The 20,000-nt window shown below is 46.7% G+C and overlaps 2 protein-coding genes across 9 annotated transcripts in view; both read right to left on the reverse strand.

The window, feature by feature from the left end:
* LOC311028576 (receptor-type tyrosine-protein phosphatase mu-like) overlaps window positions 1-7,134 on the reverse strand; it is a 105,620-nt gene extending 98,486 nt beyond the window's left edge. For all 8 annotated transcript variants that reach the window (XM_084033229.1, XM_084033226.1, XM_084033231.1 and 5 more), the window contains exon 1: window positions 6,734-7,134. In XM_084033229.1, coding sequence (XP_083889355.1) covers window positions 6,734-6,821 — 88 coding nt within the window. In that variant the 5' untranslated portion in view covers window positions 6,822-7,134. The remainder of the gene's footprint in view (window positions 1-6,733) is intronic.
* Window positions 7,135-9,825: 2,691 nt separating this feature from the next.
* On the reverse strand, window positions 9,826-16,071 carry lrrc30a (leucine rich repeat containing 30a). The gene is made up of 8 exons (XM_084033269.1): window positions 15,985-16,071; window positions 13,911-14,252; window positions 13,530-13,661; window positions 12,354-12,467; window positions 12,066-12,200; window positions 11,488-11,621; window positions 10,191-10,239; window positions 9,826-10,081 (listed from the first exon to the last, which is right to left on the reverse strand). The coding sequence occupies exons 2-8, from the start codon at window positions 14,046-14,048 to the stop codon at window positions 9,932-9,934; spliced, it is 852 nt and encodes a 283-aa protein (XP_083889395.1). The 5' UTR covers window positions 14,049-14,252; window positions 15,985-16,071; the 3' UTR covers window positions 9,826-9,931.
* Window positions 16,072-20,000: the final 3,929 nt, after the last annotated feature.

Here is a 20,000-nt window from a genome sequence, read left to right on the forward strand (position 1 = left end):
CACGGTAATGCCGTATACCGGTAAAATAGGGAGGAGGTTTGACGGTATCAAAATGTGGACACCGCCGAACTCTAACACACACACACATACACACACACATACACGTACACAAACACACACACACACAGAAACACACACACACATACACAAACACACACACACATACACAAACACACACACACACACAGAAACACACACACAAAAACACATACAGAAACACACACACATACACATACACACACACACACACACACAGAAACACACAGACACACAGAAACACACAGACACACAGAAACACACACACAAACACAAAAACACACACACAAAAACACATACAGAAACACACACACATACACGTACACACACACATACACAAACACACACACAGAAACACACAGACACACAGAAACACACACACAAAAACACATACAGAAACACACACACATACACATACACAAACACACACACATACACGTACACACACACGTACACAAACACACACACACACAGAATCAAACACACACACAGAAACACACTCACACACACATACAGAAACACACACACAGAAACACACAGAAACACACACACAGAAACACACAGAAACACACATTCAGAAACACACACACAAACTCACACACTTACAGAAACACACACACACACATACAGAAAGACACATGCACACACAAAGACACACACACACACACACACAGCAGGAAAAGGTAAAGTCCTGAATCAGCGACAGTCCTGAACCTGGACACAAAAGGCCATCAGGGAGTGTGTGTGTGTGTGTGTGTGTGTGTGTGTGTGTTGCTGAGTTAACAATGTGCTCTAATTACACAAACCTCTCTCTCTTTGTTCAGTTGGAAGGTTTTAGTGGTTCTGAACTTTAGAGACACAAGACCACTGAGACCACTAAGAGACACAAGACCACTAAGAGACACAAGACCACTGAGACCACTAAGAGACACAAGACCACTAAGAGACACAAGACCACTGAGACCACTAAGACCACTAAAACCACTAAGAGACACAAGACCACTAAGAGACACAAGACCACAAAGAGACACAAGACCACTGAGACCACTAAGAGACACAAGACCACAAAGAGACACAAGACCACTGAGACCACTAAGACCACTAAAACCACTAAGAGACACAAGACCACTAAGAGACACAAGACCACAAAGAGACACAAGACCACTGAGACCACTAAGAGACACAAGACCACAAAGAGACACAAGACCACTGAGACCACTAAGAGACACAAGACAACAAGGAGACACAAGACCACTAAGAGACACAAGACCACTGAGACCACTAAGAGACACAAGACCACTAAGAGATACACGACTAAAAAGACCACTGGGAGAAACAACACCACTAAGACCACTAAGAGACACAAGACCACTAAGAGACACGAGACCACTAAGAGATACACGACCAAAAAGACCACTGGGAGACACAAGACCACTAAGAGACACAAGACCACTAAGAGATACACGACCAAAAAGACCACTGGGAGACACAAGACCACTAAGAGACACAAGACCACCAGAGACAGTCTGATCCAGCAGAAAGACCACCTCTGTCATATAAAAATCAGAACCGATACGTTGATCAGAGACGTCCAATAGGAGACAAACAAACAATAAACAACAAACCACACTGGAGTCAATACACTGAACAAAACCAACCAAAAAAACGGCTCAGACAGCTGTGGCCCCGCCCACGCGGCCCCACCCATACCCACCCTTATTAGCTAGGTAGTTAGTTGGATAGTTAGTTAGCTCGGTAGCTAGGCAACAGTACATAAAAATGGACGCTAGAACGTCTACTCCTGTTTTAGTTCTGGTTTAGTTAAGTGTCCGTCTGCTGCCATGTTTGTGTTTGTTAGAACGGAGAATAATGAAACACACACACACACACACACACACACACACATACACACACACACACACACACACATACACACACACACACACACATACACACACACACACACACACACACACACACAGTAAACAAACTGCTCACAAGCTTCAGAGGCTCCTTAATGACTTGGTTGCTAATTGGTTTACATGATGATGAGCCTGCTGCCGTCGGTCTGACTGGTTCCTGTTCCAGCTGCCTCTTCACTGGGAACATACAGGGAACACACTGGGAACATACTGGGAACACACTGGGAACATCCAGGGAACACACTGGGAACATCCAGGGAACACACTGGGAACATACTGGGAACACACTGGGAACATCCAGGGAACACACTGGGAACATACTGGGAACACACTGGGAACATCCTGGGAACACACTGGGAACATACTGGGAACACACTGGGAACATCCTGGGAACACACTGGGGACAATGGGAACATACTGGGAACATACAGGGAACACATTGGGAACATACAGGGACATACTGGGAACATCCTGGGAACACACTGGGGACAATGGGAACATACTGGGAACATACAGGGAACACACTGGGAACATACAGGGACATACTGGGAAGATACAGGGAGACACTGGGAACATACTGGGACACACTGGGAACATACTGGGAACGTACTAGGACACACTGGGAACATACTGGGAACACACTGGGAACATACTGGGAACACACTGGGGACACTGGGAACACTGGGGACATACTGGGAACACTGGGGACATACTGGGAACATACTGGGGACAATGGGAACATACTGGGAACATACTATGAACACACTGGGGACACACTGGGAATATACTGGAACCACACTGGGAACACACTGGAAACACACTGGGAACATACAGGGACATACTGGGAACATACAGGCAGACACTGGGAACATACTGGGACACACTGGGAACATACTGGGAACATACTGGGAACGTACTGGGACACACTGGGAACATACTGGGGACACTGGGAACACACTGGGGACATACTGGGACACACTGGGAACACACTGGGAACATACTGGGGACACACTGGGAACACACTGGGGACAAACTGGGACACACTGGGAACATACTGGGAACACACTGGGAACACACTGGGAACATACTGGGAACATACAGGGAACACACTGGGAACATACAGGGACATACTGGGAAGATACAGGGAGACACTGGGAACATACTGGGACACACTGGGAACATACTGGGAACGTACTAGGACACACTGGGAACATACTGGGAACACACTGGGAACATACTGGGAACACACTGGGGACACTGGGAACACTGGGGACATACTGGGAACACTGGGGACATACTGGGAACATACTGGGGACAATGGGAACATACTGGGAACATACTATGAACACACTGGGGACACACTGGGAATATACTGGAACCACACTGGGAACACACTGGAAACACACTGGGAACATACAGGGACATACTGGGAACATACAGGCAGACACTGGGAACATACTGGGACACACTGGGAACATACTGGGAACATACTGGGAACGTACTGGGACACACTGGGAACATACTGGGGACACTGGGAACACACTGGGGACATACTGGGACACACTGGGAACACACTGGGAACATACTGGGGACACACTGGGAACACACTGGGGACAAACTGGGACACACTGGGAACATACTGGGAACACACTGGGAACACACTGGGAACATACTGGGAACATACAGGGAACACACTGGGAACATACAGGGACATACTGGGAAGATACAGGGAGACACTGGGAACATACTGGGACACACTGGGAACGTACTGGGACACACTGGGAACATACTGGGAACACTGGGGACATACTGGGAACATACTGGGAACACACTGGGGACAATGGGAACATACTGGGAACATACTAGGAACACACTGGGGACACACTGGGAATATACTGGAACCACACTGGGAACACACTGGGAACATACTGGGACACACTGGGAACATACTGTGGACACACTGGGAACATACTGGGGACAAACTAGGACACACTGGGAACATACTGGGAACACACTGGTGGCTGTGTTTCCATCTGCACTCCCAGTTTAACATGAGGACTAAGACCTTTACCTGAGCAGGTGAACACCACCTGGATCATCCATTCAGATTAATTTACATGTCATAGTGTAAATAACTAAATAATCATTTCATTCATAATCTTCAGCACCGTTTCTATGAAAGTCATCACGTTAAAACCTTGTACACGTAATAAATGTTGAAGTGTTGGAGGACATGAAAGGGAAAGTCGGCTGGAACAACATGACACTGATGGGTTCTACTGACTCTGCTGGGTTCTACTGATTCTACTGACTCTACTGATTCTACTGACTCTGCTGGGTTCGACTGACTGCTGGGTTCTACTGATTCTACTGACTCTACTGGGTTCTACTGACTCTGCTGGGTTCTACTGACTCTGATGGGTTCTACTGATTCTACTGTTTCTGCTGGGTTCTACTGATTCTACTGGGTTCGACTGACTCTGATGGGTTCTACTGATTCTACTGACTCTGCTGGGTTCTACTGATTCTACTGGGTTCTACTGACTCTGCTGGGTTCGACTGACTCTGATGGGTTCTACTGATTCTACTGACTCTGCTGGGTTCTACTGATTCTACTGGGTTCTACTGACTCTGCTGGGTCCAACTGACTCTGATGGGTTCTACTGACTCTGCTGGGTTCTACTGACTCTGCTGTGTTCAACTGACTCTGATGGGTTCTACTGATTCTACTGACTCTGCTGGGTTCAACTGACTCCGCTGGGTTCTACTGATTCTATTGACTCTGCTGGGTTCTACTGATTCTACTGGGTTCTACTGACTCTGCTGGGTTCTACTGATTCTACTGACTCTGCTGGGTTCAACTGACTCTGATGGGTTCTACTGATTCTACTGACTCTGCTGGGTTCAACTGACTCTGATGGGTTCTACTGATTCTACTGACTCTGCTGGGTTCTACTGACTCTGCTGGGTTCGACTGACTCTGCTGGGTTCTACTGATTCTTCTGACTCTGCTCGGTTCTACTGATTCTACTGACTCTGCTGGGTTCTACTGACTGTGCAGGGTTCTACTGATTCTACTGGGTTCTACTGACTCTGCTGGGTTCTACTGATTCTACTGACTGCTGGGTTCTACTGATTCTACTGGGCTCTACTGACTCTGCTGGGTTCAACTGACTCTGCTGGGTTCTACTGATTCTACTGACTCTGCTGGGTTCTACTGACTCTGCTGGGTTCGACTGATTCTTCTGGGTTCGACTGACTCTGATGGGTTCTACTGATTCTACTGACTCTGCTGGGTTCTACTGATTAAACAGGGTTCTACTGACTCTGCTGGGTTCTACTGACTCTAGTGACGCTACTGGGTTCTACTGACTCTGCTGCGTTCTACTGATTCGGCTGGGTTCTACTGACTCTGGTGGGTTCTACTGATTATACTGGGTTCTACTGATTCTACTGGGTTCTACTGACTCTGCTAGGTTCTACTGATTCTACTGGGTTCTACTGATTCTACTAGCCCTGCTGGGTTCTCCTGATTATATTGGGTTCTACTGCATTCATGAAATAATCTGGGTTCTTCTAAATGTATTAATTATACTGGGTTCTACTGCATGTGTTAATTATACTGGGTTCTACTGCATGTATTAAATATACTGGGTTCTAGTGCATTTATGAAATATACTGGGTTCTACTGCATGTATTTATTATATTGGGTTCTACTACATGTATTAATTATACTGGGTTCTACTGCATGTATTCATTCTACTGGGTTCTTCTGCATGTATTAATCTACTGGCTTCTACTGCATTTATGAAATATTCTGGGTTCTACTGCATTTATGAAATATTCTGGGTTCTACCGCATTTATGAAATATGCTGGGTTCTACCGCATTTATGAAATATGCTGGGTTCCACTGCATTTATGAAATATTCTGGGTTCTACTGCATTTATGAAATATTCTGGGTTCTACTGCATTTATGAAATATTCTGGTTCTACTGCATTTATGAAATATTCTGGGTTCTACTGCATTTATGAAATATTCTGGGTTCTACTGCATTTATGAAATATTCTGGTTCTACTGCATTTATGAAATATGCTGGGTTCCACTGCATTTATGAAATATTCTGGTTCTACTGTATTTATGAAATATTCTGGTTCTACTGCATTTATGAAATATTCTGGTTCTACTGCATTTATGAAAGATTCTGGGTTCTATTGCATTTATTAATTATATTACATGTATTTATTCTACTGGGTTCTAACATGAGCAGCTGCTGCAGTTTAACGCAATTATTTTATTATTTATTTAATTGTTTTTTTCTTGCAGTATTTCTGTATGTACTTATTTATTCAAAGTACTCATTTCTTAGTGATGTACTTGCAGTATTTATTTCTTCGCAGTAATTGAAGTATTTGTCTGACGCAGCTTCTGTTTAACATGAAAGTTAATGTGAGCTGAAATCAGCTGGAACCACAGGAGAGGAAGAAGAGTGGAAGAGAAGAAGAGGAAGAAGAGAAAAAAGGAGGAAGAGAAGAAGAGGAAGAAGAGAAAAGAGGAGGAAGAGAAGGAGAAGAGAAGAAGAGGAGGAAGAGAGGAAGAGAAGAGGAAGAGAGGAAGAGAAGAGGAAGAGAGGAAGAGGAGGAGATTTTCCAGCTGGAAACTTGGATCCCGACACACAGAAACAACTCCCATGTTCACACCGCGGACTCCCCTCCTCCCCCCGGGTAGACCCGGACCCCCTAACCCCAAAACCCGGTCCCGGTGCCTCAGCTTACCTTTGAAGGTGTCCGCCCGCGCGCCCGATAGACCCCGTAACAGCAGCACGAAACCAACGGAGACCAGGAAAGTTCCGGTCCGCTCCATGTTCTTCCCGAGACCCTCCGGAGCGCGAGGGAAACTAACTCCGACTTCTTCTTCTTCTCCTTCTTCTTTCTTCTTGTCCTTCTTTCTTCTTTCTTCTTCTTCTTCTTCTTCTTCTTCTTCTTCTTCTTCTTCTTCTTCTTCTTCTTCTTCTTGGGGTGTTTCCTGTCTGTCCCTCTCTCTCACACACAGAGGCAGACAGACAGACAGACAGACAGACAGGCTGGCGGGTCTGCGGTTGTCAGTCTCTCCGGTTTCTTTTTCCTCCGTTTCTCTTCAGACCGGTGAGAGACTGACTCCGTTTACCGAGTTGCCGCTGACGTCACAGGGGGCGAGAGACGTTAGGGGGGCACGAGAGAGAGAGAGAGAGAGAGAGAGAGAGAGAGAGAGAGAGAGAGAGAGAGAGAGAGAGAGATACAGAAACAGACAGAGAATTTATATTTATTAAGTCATTATTTAATACTAATGATTGATTTTTTATATTATTATTATCATCATTATTGATATTATATCAGTTTTAAAATATATTAGGAATATTTATTCTTACGGTCTGAGTTAATTTATTTTTACATTTCAGATATAAACAATCATTTTATATTATTTCTAATTGCATTTTTAAGTTGCTTTAATCCTGATTCATTGTCATAATTTAAATGTGTTTTATTTAGCCTGTAATCATTTTATTGTGTAATTCTTAACTATTTCTGCTGGTGTTCACTCTAAAATTATTATTACATTATTAAACACTCAAAGTGTCAAAATAAATTCCGTAGTTTCAATCATGAAATCACAGCTGAAGATTAAGCTGATGATGCTGCCACCTGCTGGTCCAATGGCTTCCTGTCCCTCAGAGTCCCCCAGAGTCCCTCAGAGACCTCCAGAGTCCCCCCTGAGTGATCCTGAGTGCTCCAGAGTCCACCTGAGTCGTCCGGAGTCCCCTGGGGTCTCAGGTTTCACTTTCCTGGTCTCAGTGTTCATCACATTCGGAACTCCCATTGACAAAACGCCGTTTTTACTGTCACACAGCAGACGGACTTCAGGGTTGAGCAGCAGATCTGATCCAGCAGATTTGATCCTTCAGGAAGTCTTCCTGCAGGACTTCCTGTCTGCGTCTCCGTCACTAACGCTCAACACCAGCCTGACGCAGCAGGAAAACATGCTTCAAACAACTTCCTGCAGATGGTTCACATTTTAGAAACTTTGTCTTTAAATTCCATCCAGTCTTTGATGCTGCGGTTTCGTTCGTCTGTGACTCTGTGCTGCCCCCTGCAGGACGACCTGAGCATCACAGCAGGACACAGCATATTTGTACACTCTACGTCATTGTCAGTATTAATATGATTGCTATTATTATTATCTGGTTAGCATTCTACATGAAGCGAAAGAACAAAGTCATACATTTTATTTCATTCAAGTCTTATTTCAGACTTTAAAGCTGTTTAAAGAGGACGTGTGCACATGTGACAAGCTGCCTCCTCAACAGGTCAGAGGTCACATTGCATGTAAAAATGGTAAATGGTAAAGGCATGTCCAATCAAATAAGAATCACTTCACTGTGATAGTTTGTTTTATTTTTTATTCTAATTGGACATATTTAGCAGCAGAACCCGTCTCAGACCAGTCCGGCAGCCTGTCTCACCAGTCCGGCTGCCTGCTCACCAGTCCCGCTGCCTGCTCACCAGTCCGGCTGCCTGTCTCACCAGTCTGGGTGCTTGTCTGCCTGTCTCACCAGTCCGGGTGTTTGTCTGTCTGTCTCACCACTCCAGCTGCCTGTCTCACCAGTCCAGCTGCCAGGCTCACCAGTCCGGCTGCCAGGCTCACCAGTCTGGGCGCTTGTCTGCCTGTTTCACCACTCCAGCTGCCTGCTCACCAGTCCGGCTGCCAGTCTCACCAGTCCGGCTGCCTGGCTCACCAGTCTGGGTGCTTGTCTGCCTGTCTCACCACTCCAGCTGCCTGCTCACCAGTCCGGCAGCCTGTCTCACCAGTCCCACTGCCTGCTCACTAGTCGGCAGCCTGTCTCACCAGTGCGGCTGCCTGCTCACTAGTCCCGCTGCCTGCTCACCAGTCCGGCTGCCTGCTCACCAGTCTGGCTGCCTGTCTCACCAGTCCGGGTGCTTGTCTGCCTGTCCGGCTGCCTGCTCACTAGTCCAGCTGCCTGTCTCACCAGTCCGGGTGCTTGTCTGCCTGTCTCACCAGTTCGGCTGCCTGCTCACTAGTCCGGGTGCTTGTCTGCCTGTCTCACCAGTCCAGCTGCCTGCTCACCAGTCCGGCTGCCTGCTCACTAGTCCGGCTGCCTGCTCACTTGTCCAGCTGCCTGCTCACCAGTCCGGCTGCCTGCTCACTAGTCCGGCTGCCTGCTCACTTGTCCAGCTGCCTGTCTCACCAGTCCGGGTGCTTGTCTGCCTGTCTCACCAGTCTGGCTGCCTGTCTCACTAGTCTGGCTGCCTGCTCACTAGTCCAGCTGCCTGTCTCACCAGTCCGGGTGCTTGTCTGCCTGTCTCACCAGTCCGGCTGCCTGTCTCACCAGTCTGGCTGCCTACTCACCGGAGGTCACATGTCAGAAACCAACCCAAAAATTATCCCTGAGCTGCCCCAAAGCACCATGTTTGCTAACATTAGCTCTAGTTAAGTCTTCATCAAATACAAATTAAGCTAAATAGAAGTAAAAGCTAAAATATATAAATAAGAATAATCAATAAGACAAGCAGCACCCTTACTGGATCTAGATCCATCTGGATTATGCTGTGAAGCTGCTAACAACGTTAGCTTCATAGTTCAAGGTCAACTTTACAGCAATTTACCCATGTGACAAGAAGCCTGGTCTCCCCAATAAAATCTGATGGCAGTGGCGGCAGGACAATCCGGGTTCTTCTTCTCTACCTTCTCAACAGTTTGTTGTGGTTCTGTTAATACTGTTGGTCGTTGAAGAGGCTTCAGCAGCAGGTTGTGGAGCAGAGGAGTGACCCAAATATCACAGAATACTGAGTTCATAATGATATCACTGTTTATTACACAAAGCAAACTGCATTGAACATACATTCATGTAAATAATAACAAGCCCCGTCCCTACCTCTAACCAGCTCTCAGGTAGTTAACAAGCCCCGCCCCCACCCCTAAGCCGCTTTCAGGTAGTTGAAGAGGGCGCTGAGCCCCCCTTCCAGAACCTCCTTCACTGGCTTCAGCAGCGGATTGTGGATGATGTGGAGTCCTTTATCCAGAGGATGGCACGCCAGCTTCTCCAGTCTTGACAACTGGTGCATCTCCTGAATACATCATTATAAGCATCACTTTCATCATCGTCGTCGTCTTCACAACATCATCGGTTTAACTGGTAGAACTACAACGTCTTGATGAGCGTCAGTCGGTGTTTACCTGCGGTACATCCTTAATGTCATTAAAATCCAGATTCAGTAACTCCAACCTGGAGAAGATCAAATCAGTTGTTTATTGTTGGTGACAGCAGGCAACACTTGTGTGAGGCACAGTGGTGGGGCTACCGTTGTTACCTGGTGTAGAGGAGTTGCCTGGTGTAGTGGGCTTACCTCATAAGGATCGGTTGGAGGTGGGGTTACCTGGTGTGGAGGGGGTACCTAGTGGTGTGGGCTTAACTGATGCGGAGGAGTTACCTGATGCGGTGGGGTTATCTGGTATGGTGGGGTTACCTAGTGGTGTGGGGTTACCTGGTGTGGTGGGGTTACTTGGTGTGGTGGGGTTACCTGGTGTGGAGGGGTTACCTAGTGGTGTGGGGTTACCAAGTGTGGATCGGTTATCTGGTGTAGTTGGGTTACCTGGTGTGGTGGGGTTACCTGGTGTGGATGGGTTATCTAGTGTAGTGGGGTTACCTGATGCGATGAGGTTACCTGGTGTGGTGGGGTTACCTGGTGTGGTGTGGTTACCTGGTGTGGATGGGTTATCTGGTGTAGTGGGGTTACCTGATGCGATGAGGTTACCTGGTGTGGTGGGGTTACCTGGTGTGGAGGGGTTACCTAGTGGTGTGGGGTTACCTAGTGTGGTGGGGTTACGTGGTGTGGTGGGGTTACGTGGTGTGGTGGGGTTATCTGGTGGTGTGGGGTTACCTGGTGTGGATGGGTTATCTGGTGTAGTGGGGTTACCTGGTGTGGTGGGGTTACCTGGTGTGGATGGGTTATCTAGTGTAGTGGGGTTACCTGATGCGATGAGGTTACCTGGTGTGGTGGGGTTACCTGGTGTGGTGTGGTTACCTGGTGTGGATGGGTTATCTGGTGTAGTGGGGTTACCTGATGCGATGAGGTTACCTGGTGTGGTGGGGTTACCTGGTGTGGAGGGGTTACCTAGTGGTGTGGGGTTACCTAGTGTGGTGGGGTTACGTGGTGTGGTGGGGTTATCTGGTGGTGTGGGGTTACCTGGTGTGGATGGGTTATCTGGTGTGGTGGGGTTACCTGGTGTGGTGGGGTTACGTGGTATGGTGGGGTTACGTGGTGTGGTGGGGTTATCTAGTGGTGTGGGGTTACCTGGTGTGGATGGGTTATCTGGTGTAGTGGGCTTACCTAGTGTGGTGGGGTTATCTTGTGGTGTGGGGTTACCTGGTGTGGTGGGGTTACGTGGTATGGTGGGGTTACATGGTGTGGTGGGGTTATCTAGTGGTGTGGGGTTACCTGGTGTGGGTGGGTTACCTGGAGCAGTGAGATACCTTGTGAGACAGCATAGGGCCTTAGGCAGAGAATGGAGACTGTTTCCCTCCACAATGAGAATCTTGAGCTCCACCAGAGCTTGGATGTTTTCCGCCAGGTTCTCCAGACGGTTACAAGCCAGGTGGAGGAACACCTGCAGGGACAGAGGAGGTGACTGACTGACAGGTGAATGAGATCAAACAAATCCACTAATTAACCAGGAACACACGAAAAGAAATTGTACATGACAGAAAAGTAGATTTCTGACTTTAGTCATAGTCCACTAATATGGGGCAGGGGCTCAGCTCCACCTGGGGGACCCCGAGGCCTTCCCAGGCCAGACAAGACATATAATTCCTCCACTTCTATAGGCAGGCATCCAGGAGTATCCTGATCGGGGTTGAACCACTGTCTCTACTCTGAGTTCCACCAGTAAGACTGAGTCCAGCCGCTTGTACTCTCGTTCTTTCAGTCATATCGGAGAATCGTCCCCTAAGGAGACACCGCAGGAATTCATCCTGAGGATCATTGTGGACTTGATGAATTGGAGATCTGGACTTCCCGGGACCATGTCCGTGCCATTTGGAGATGAACCTACCAGAGCCTTCATGTTGTAGATGCAGCCCGGGATGTGAGCCACCTGGTTGTGACTGAGGTTGAGCTTCTTCAGCCGGGTCAGATTGGAGAGCGAGGCGGGCAGCGAGGACAACTGGTTGTTGGCCAGACTCAGAACCTGAGAAGGAACCAAGGAACCGGGTTCACTGTGGATCAGTACTGCAGTCCAAAACATATCAGCTGATTCAAGCTCTGTGTCTGAATCTGGAAGCAGTAGCATCAGTAGTATTCATAGCAGTAGTATTCATAGTATTTTTCGAATTTGAAGTACCTCCAGTTGCGTACAGGCTCCAAGCTCTTCAGGGACATCACTCAGTTGGTTTCTGTAGGCGAATAAAACTCGGAGTCTCCTCAGCTGACCGATCTCTGCTGGCAGGCTGCTGAGCTGAAACAAACAACAACAAACAACAACAAACATCAGACTTGACCAAACTGACATCACAATAAACAAAGTTCAGCCATGTTGTGAAAAGTACATCTAAAAGTCCAGTCACTAACATTTCCATCACGACCATAATTCAGATAATATAAATATATATATAATATAAGCGATACGATATTATAGGGATAATTAAGTCATGATACCAAATTAGCACCACCACTAGCACACAAACATGACAATAATGCCTAATAATCTTCTTATAGCACAAATTATTAGAATCAAACTCATTCAAACTGCTTTAGAACAACAACAACAACAACACATGATGAAGCATTCTGAAACATCAGTGTATTTTATTCCACTGTAAATATAAATAATAAAATATTATAATCATAAACTATCTGCAGTATAATCAGTATGAATGTGCTCCTGATTCAGCCTGTAGGGGGTGTTGTGTTGGTACAGCTGGTCTAAAGGTCGAAGGGGGGAGGTGAGGACGGCATGGATAGAAACTGGATCCTGGTGGATCAGAGGGGGGATTAAAATCTTTATTTATCCAGGAGACACAGCAGCTGCCTGGAGGGCGGAGGAGTCACTGCCTTGCTCAGCGGCATGCTGACAGACCTGAACCTGTTTACTGGTCCACGTCCATCCTCTGACCTGGGTTAAAGACCAGAGGACGTTTAGTGGTCTCTGGTCAGTGTTGAGGAGCTGCAAATTCACATCAATGTTGAATTAAATTGCGAACAAAGTGTCGGTTCTTGTTACTGGTGTAACCTATTCATTCTCAGTAGAACAGGGGTCAGGATAAAGGGGGTCTCGCTGGGACCGGATCTGGGACGACATTTAAACAGACTCAAGAACACAGCATGAGATCATAAGTAAAGATTATTAACCAGACAAGGTTCTCGGTGAACTGGGTTCCTCTCTGAAGAACATCCTTCCTTTGTTTCTCGAACATTGTTTTATTATTACGATATTGAATATGATGATCATGTGACCCTGCTCCCAGAGCCTCGTATATAAAGGGGGTTTGTCTAAAGGGGGACAGCGGCGGAGGTTTACCTGGTTGCCCCACAGGTTGAGAACCACCAGGTTGGAGAGCAGAGCCAGCTGAGGAGGAAGAACCTTGAGACCGTTGAGGGACAAGTTCAGCTTCTCCAACTCCTGGAGTTCCCATAATTCACCTGGGACGTCCTGCAGGACCAGAGGGTGACGGACTGTCAGTACTTCTGATACTACTACTAGTAGTACTACAGTCTGAGGAACACACTGGACACTTCAGCATGCAGACTGGGGATTCGGGATTCTAACCACTTCCACAGTGGAGTCCTTTAATACAGTTTTCATGGACCAACAGTCCAAACCCCACACATGACCATGAAGACAAAAACACTGGATTTAAGGAACAGTGATCGTTACCAGATAGAGGTCGGCGGGTTCTACCTTCAGTCCTCGGCGAGCCAGACTCAGGACGGTGAACCCAAACTGTCTGACGGTGCAGCGACGGATCCGGTCTGCTGACGTCAGACTGTCCTCCCTCTTCTCCTCCTTCACCTCCTGTCTGCACACCGTTCCTCCCATCCCACACTTTAGTTCTAGACTGGATGTCCAGATGTTTCTGGACTCTCCTTCCAGATGTTCTATAGTCCGGATGTCCAGATGTTTCTGGACTCTCCCTCCAGACGTTGTTCTGCTGTCCAGATGCTACTTGGGTCCACAGCTGTATCGTCTCTACTCTGGGATGAGGACTCGGTTCCTTTAGTGGTCTTTGGGTCAGATGAAGTCCTGCAGGGTAAAAAGGAACACTTTGAATTCCTTTTACATTTAAAACAGAGAACAGAGACCAGAGTACCCGTAGGAACCAGAGTACCTATAGAGACCAGAGTACCTGTAGGAAACTGAGTACCTATAGAAACCAGAGTACCTGTAGGAAACAGAGTACCTGTAGGAACCAGAGTACCTGTAGAGACCAGAGTACCTGTAGGAAACAGAGTACCCGTAGGAACCAGAGGACCTATAGAAACCAGAGTACCCGTAGGAACCAGAGTACCTGTAGGAAACAGAGTACCTGTAGGAAACAGAGTACCTGTAGGAAACAGAGTACCCGTAGGAACCAGAGTACCTGTAGGAAACACAGTACCCGTAGGAAACAGAGTACCTGTAGGAAACAGAGTACCCGTAGGAAACAGAGTACCTGTAGAGACCAGAGTACCTGTAGGAAACAGAGTACCCGTAGGAAACAGAGTACCTGTAGAGACCAGAGTACCTGTAGGAAACAGAGTACCCGTAGGAACCAGAGTACCTGTAGGAAACAGAGTACCTGTAGGAAACAGAGTACCCGTAGGAACCAGAGTACCTGTAGGAAACACAGTACCCGTAGGAAACAGAGTACCTGTAGGAAACAGAGTACCCGTAGGAAACAGAGTACCTGTAGAGACCAGAGTACCTGTAGGAAACAGAGTACCCGTAGGAAACAGAGTACCTGTAGAGACCAGAGTACCTGTAGGAAACAGAGTACCCGTAGGAACCAGAGTACCTGTAGGAAACAGAGTACCTGTAGAGACCAGAGTACCCGTAGGAACCAGAGTACCTATAGAAACCAGAGTACCCATAGGAAACAGAGTACCTGTAGAGACTAGAGTACCCGTAGGAACCAGAGTACCTATAGAAACCAGAGTACCTGTAGGAACCAGAGTACCTGTAGGAACCAGAGTACCTGTAGAGACCAGAGTACCTGTAGGAACCAGAGTACCTGTAGAGACCAGAGTACCTGTAGGAAACAGAGTACCTGTAGAGACCAGAGTACCTGTAGAGACCAGAGTACCTGTAGGAACCAGAGTACCTGTAGAGACCAGAGTACCTGTTGGAAACAGAGTACCTGTAGAGACCAGAGTACCTGTAGGAAACAGAGTACCTGTAGAGACCAGAGTACCTAGAAACCAGAGTACCTGTCGGAAACAGAGTACCTGTCGGAAACAGAGTACCTGTAGAAACCAGAGTACCTATAGAAACCAGAGTACCTGTAGGAAACAGAGTACCTGTAGGAAACAGAGTACCTGTAGAAACCAGAGAACCTGTAGAAACCAGAGTACCTGTAGGAAACAGAGTACCTGTAGGAACCAGAGTACCTGTAGAGACCAGAGTACCTGTAGGAAACAGAGTACCTGTAGAGACCAGAGTACCTAGAAACCAGAGTACCTGTAGAGACCAGAGTACCTGTAGAAACCAGAGTACCTGTAGAAACCAGAGTACCTGTAGAGACCAGAGTACCTGTAGAAACCAGAGTACCTAATACAGCAAGCTGAAGAATCCGCTGATGAGACACATTGTTTTCATACAAATATACATAATACAAATATATAGTATTAATAGAAAATATAATGTAAATATAAATAAATTATACATTATCTTAATACAATATAAACATTATAGATGTAAATAATTGTAATATAAATACAACAATAATATAAATACATAATATAAATATAAATAAATAATGTATATAAACATTACTCACCTCAGAGTCTTTCTGGAGGAAACATAATAATCCTCATCATGGAACCGGGAGTCACATGACCTGATCACTGACTGTCAGCTCATTGATGAAGTCAAAGAGAGACTGACTGGAAGAGACAGGACGGTGCAGATAGGGTCTCTCTCTCTCTCTCTCTCACACACACACACACACACACACACACACACACACACACCCTGCTGTCCGTCAGCCAGCTCTCTGACACCAAACTGACCAATCAGATTGAGTTCTACTGAAGGAAGTGTCCAGATACTTTACTGCAGTAAAGTTTGTATTCAAATATAAAACGAAGACTTCATTGGTGTATAATCAAAACTTTTGGTATCTTTTTACTCAAGACATAAATACCAATATAATGTTGCCCACTTACAATTTCTGTTGATAATGTAATTTGTCTTTTTGATGAACAACATATAATATCATTTATAACACAAAGAACACACATTAGTGTACCACAGAAACTTTTTATTGACATAAACAAGACATTTAATGAAACCATCTGTCTGACAATGTTAGATTTGAATTTCACAGCAGTTGTAGGGTAGGAGATCTCTTCATGCTAATAACAAAACATCATCTTTAGGAGTTGACCTGCTATGGTTGAGACACATATTTATAGTAATATTCTTAATTCATTCATCAAACACCAGAAAGCTTACCAGAGCCCAGAAACCAGGAAGTGAGACAGGGGTCCTTAGGATAGGTGGCTCTTTCAATGCCTGATTAAATGTTGTCTCCGCCCTCATCGTCCTCCAGCAGGGGGCGCCAAACCTCCCTTTACATCAAATGTTGTTTTTAATAGAAATCTGACTTTGACAAACATTAGGGACACAACTTTAAACAACATGTTCATAAAACACATATTTGAAAACAAAGATATGATTATAATAGTACATGTTTACATGTATTTAATCAGTATGTATGCTACGTTTCACATTTTAAGGCTTTTAACACATTTTTATTATTTTTATCATTGAATGTTCAAGTCTCATTTCTTCATAACTGAAGACTTGTTGTGGTTCAGGCGATCGGACAACAGGGGGTGCTGCTGCACCAGCAAACACACCAGGGTCATACCTGGGACCTGATCTGGGACCTGATCTGGGACCTGATCTGGGACTTGATCTGGGACCTGATCTGGGACCTGATCTGAACTGTCACACCTGATCCTTCCTAGTATTTTAACCTTTATGTATATAAAGTACTTTACTTTGACTGTGACGGTGTATTTCTACTGTTTAACCTGTTGATCAATGAAGGGAAGTAGAAGTACACAATGAGACGAAGAGGCCTGAATACTGATGAAGATGGAGATGAAGATGAAGATGGGGGTGATGGGGGTCTGAGTGATTCGAGGGTCTTTAAACCAGAGGAAGCAGCTGGTGTCAGAGACTCTTCACCCCCATCACCACTGCTTTCATCTCCCTGAGAGGGGAGGAGGAGGAGGAGGAGTAGGGGGAGGGAGAGGAGGAGGAGGAGGAGGGAGAGGAGGATGGGGAGGAGGAGGAAGGAGAGGAGGAGGATAAGGAGGAGGAGGAGGGAGAGGAGGAGGATAAGGAGGGAGAGGAGGAGGAGGATGGATAGAAGGAGGATAAGGAGGAGGAGGAGGAGGAGGAGAAGGAGGAGGAGAAGGTGGAGGAGGAGGATAAGGAGGAGGAGAAGGAGGAGGATAAGGAGGAGGAGTACGAGGGTTAAAAGGGTTAAAAACACAGCAGCATGAAACAAACAAAGCAGCGTGAGTAAAGTTGTTCCTTCTTTGTTATGAATTCATATTTGATCTTCTGAACATTCAAATCTACTCGACCATGTCTGAGGTTCTGGGGTTCTGGGGTTCTGAGGTTCTGGGTTCTGGGTTTTGGGTTCTGGGGTTCTGGGGTTCTGAGGTTCTGGGGTTCTGGGTTTCTGAGGTTCTGAGGTTCTGGGATTCTGGGTTTCTGAGGTTCTGAGGTACTGGGGTTCTGAGGTTCTGATGTTCTGATGTTCTGGGGTCTGGGTTTCTGAGGTTCTGGGGTTCTGGGGTTCTGGGTTTCTGAGGTTCTGAGGTACTGGGGTTCTGAGGTTCTGATGTTCTGATGTTCTGGGGTCTGGGTTTCCGAGTTTCGGAGGTTCTGAGGTTCTGGGCCCTCAGACGGCAGACACACTGACCGACATGTGTGTTGTACATTAAATGTAGTATCTGAAGTACCTGAAGTACTTGGACAGCTGAGCAGTACTGAGTGCTGCTTTCATGTCTCATTTCCTCCACATTGTTGTCTCCTCCTCCTCCTCCTCCTCCTCCTCCTCTTCCTCCTCCTCCCCCCTCCTCCCTCCTCCCCACTTCTCTCTGTCGTTTCCACTCGTGAGTATTTTATTTGTGTATTCTGTATTTTTCCAGCCTCTCAGCGTCTTTGAGAACCCAGCGGTTCCACATACGTTCTATGAATGATGATGATTTTGAACAGCAGACATTCTGCAGCAGAACGTGACAGATGTGTTTCTGTGTTTACAGCTAACAACTACAGGTGAGCTTCCAGGTGTGTGTGTGTGTGTGTGTGTGTGTGTGAGATGTTCTCAGGTTTCCTATGTGTGTGCTTGTTGTGCGTTGTCATCGGCTCATTAACTTTAATAACACAACAGCCTGTCTGTCTGCCTGTCTGTCTGTCCCAACACCATCATGTGTCGACAGATATGACCAACACACTGATACTGAAGAATACCCAAGTCAGTCACCTGGACAGGTGGGCAGGGTTCACCTGGACACGTGGGCAAGGTTCACCTGGACAGGTGGGCAGGGTTCACCTGGACACGTGGGCAAGGTTCACCTGGACAGGTGGGCAAGGTTCACCTGGACACCTGTCCATGTGAACCACATGTCCGTTTGTATTTTATTGGTTTTAGTTTCGTAACACCATTAAATTATTATCACTGTCCACACATTTATCAACACAATTCAATTACTATACTGTGTTTTTATATGATATTTATACTACATTTACATTTACATTTAGGTCATTTAGCAGACGCTTTTGTCCAAAGCGACTTACAATAAGTACATTTGTCAAAAGAAGGAAACAAAGAAACCACAACGTATCATTGCTGATAAAGTAAGAGCTAAAAATAGAACAAGTGTTAGGTCCTCATCTGAGTAAACTAGTACTTCAAGAGTAACAGTGCTACGATCTGAGTGCTATAGGTAAGGGGGGGGGGGGGGGGGGGGTGTTAGTGGGTCATGCTATGTAGAGTCGAGGTGAAGTCTGAACAGGTGAGTCTTGAGCCTTTTTCGGAAAATGGCAAATGACTCAGCTGTCCTGACATTAGTCGGGAGTTCGTTCCACCACTGAGGACCAGAACAGAGAAGAGTCTGGACTTTGCTGAGCGACATTTGTTTGATTTCAGCGATGGTGGTACCAGCCGGCCAGCTGAAGTAGAGGAGCGAAGTGCTCGCTTCGGGGCATGAGGTTTGACCAGTGTTTGAAGGTAGATGGGTGCCGTTCCATTGATGGCCCTGAAGGCCAGTGTCATCGTCTTGAATTGGATGCGTGCTGCAACAGGGAGCCAGTGGAGGTCACGGAGGAGGGGGGTCACGTGGGAGAATTTGGGTAGATTGAAGATAAGGCGTGCTGCAGCGTTCTGGATACGCTGCAATGGTTTAATCGCAGAGGCCGGGAGTCCGGCCAGGAGAGAGTTGCAGTAGTCAAGGCGGGAGATGACCAGTGCTTGGACCAGGAGTTGCATCCTTTGTGAGGAGGGTCCGAATCCTGCGGATGTTGTAGAGGGCAAATCTGCAGGATCGGGCCACAGCAGTGATGTTGGGGGTGCAGGATAGTTGGTCATCGAGGATTACACCCAGGTTCCTCGCAGTTGACGACGGCAATACTGTGATGCCCTCGACAGTGACCGACAGGTCCATGCGAGGGCAGTCTTTCCCTGGGATGAAGAGGAGTTCGGTTTTATTCAGGTTAAGCTTGAGGTGATGTGCAGTTGTCCAGACAGAGATGTCAGCCAGACAGTCCGAGATG

Source organism: Eutrigla gurnardus (assembly GCF_963514095.1).
Source record: "Eutrigla gurnardus genome assembly, chromosome: 18".
Lineage (NCBI taxonomy): Eukaryota > Metazoa > Chordata > Actinopteri > Perciformes > Triglidae > Eutrigla > Eutrigla gurnardus.

What these genes read in the sequence shown, in the direction of transcription:
- lrrc30a (XM_084033269.1), bottom strand. Translation starts at nt 14,048, where the DNA reads ATGGGAGGAACGGTGTGCAGACAGGAGGTGAAGGAGGAGAAGAGGGAG. An exon ending in TCAACCTGTGGGGCAACCAG is followed by an intron (nt 12,468 to 13,529) that starts GTAAACCTCCGC and finishes TGTTTGTTTCAG; the next exon opens with CTCAGCAGCCTGCCAGCAGA. An exon ending in ACATTAAGGATGTACCGCAG is followed by an intron (nt 10,082 to 10,190) that starts GTAAACACCGAC and finishes TGATGTATTCAG; the next exon opens with GAGATGCACCAGTTGTCAAG.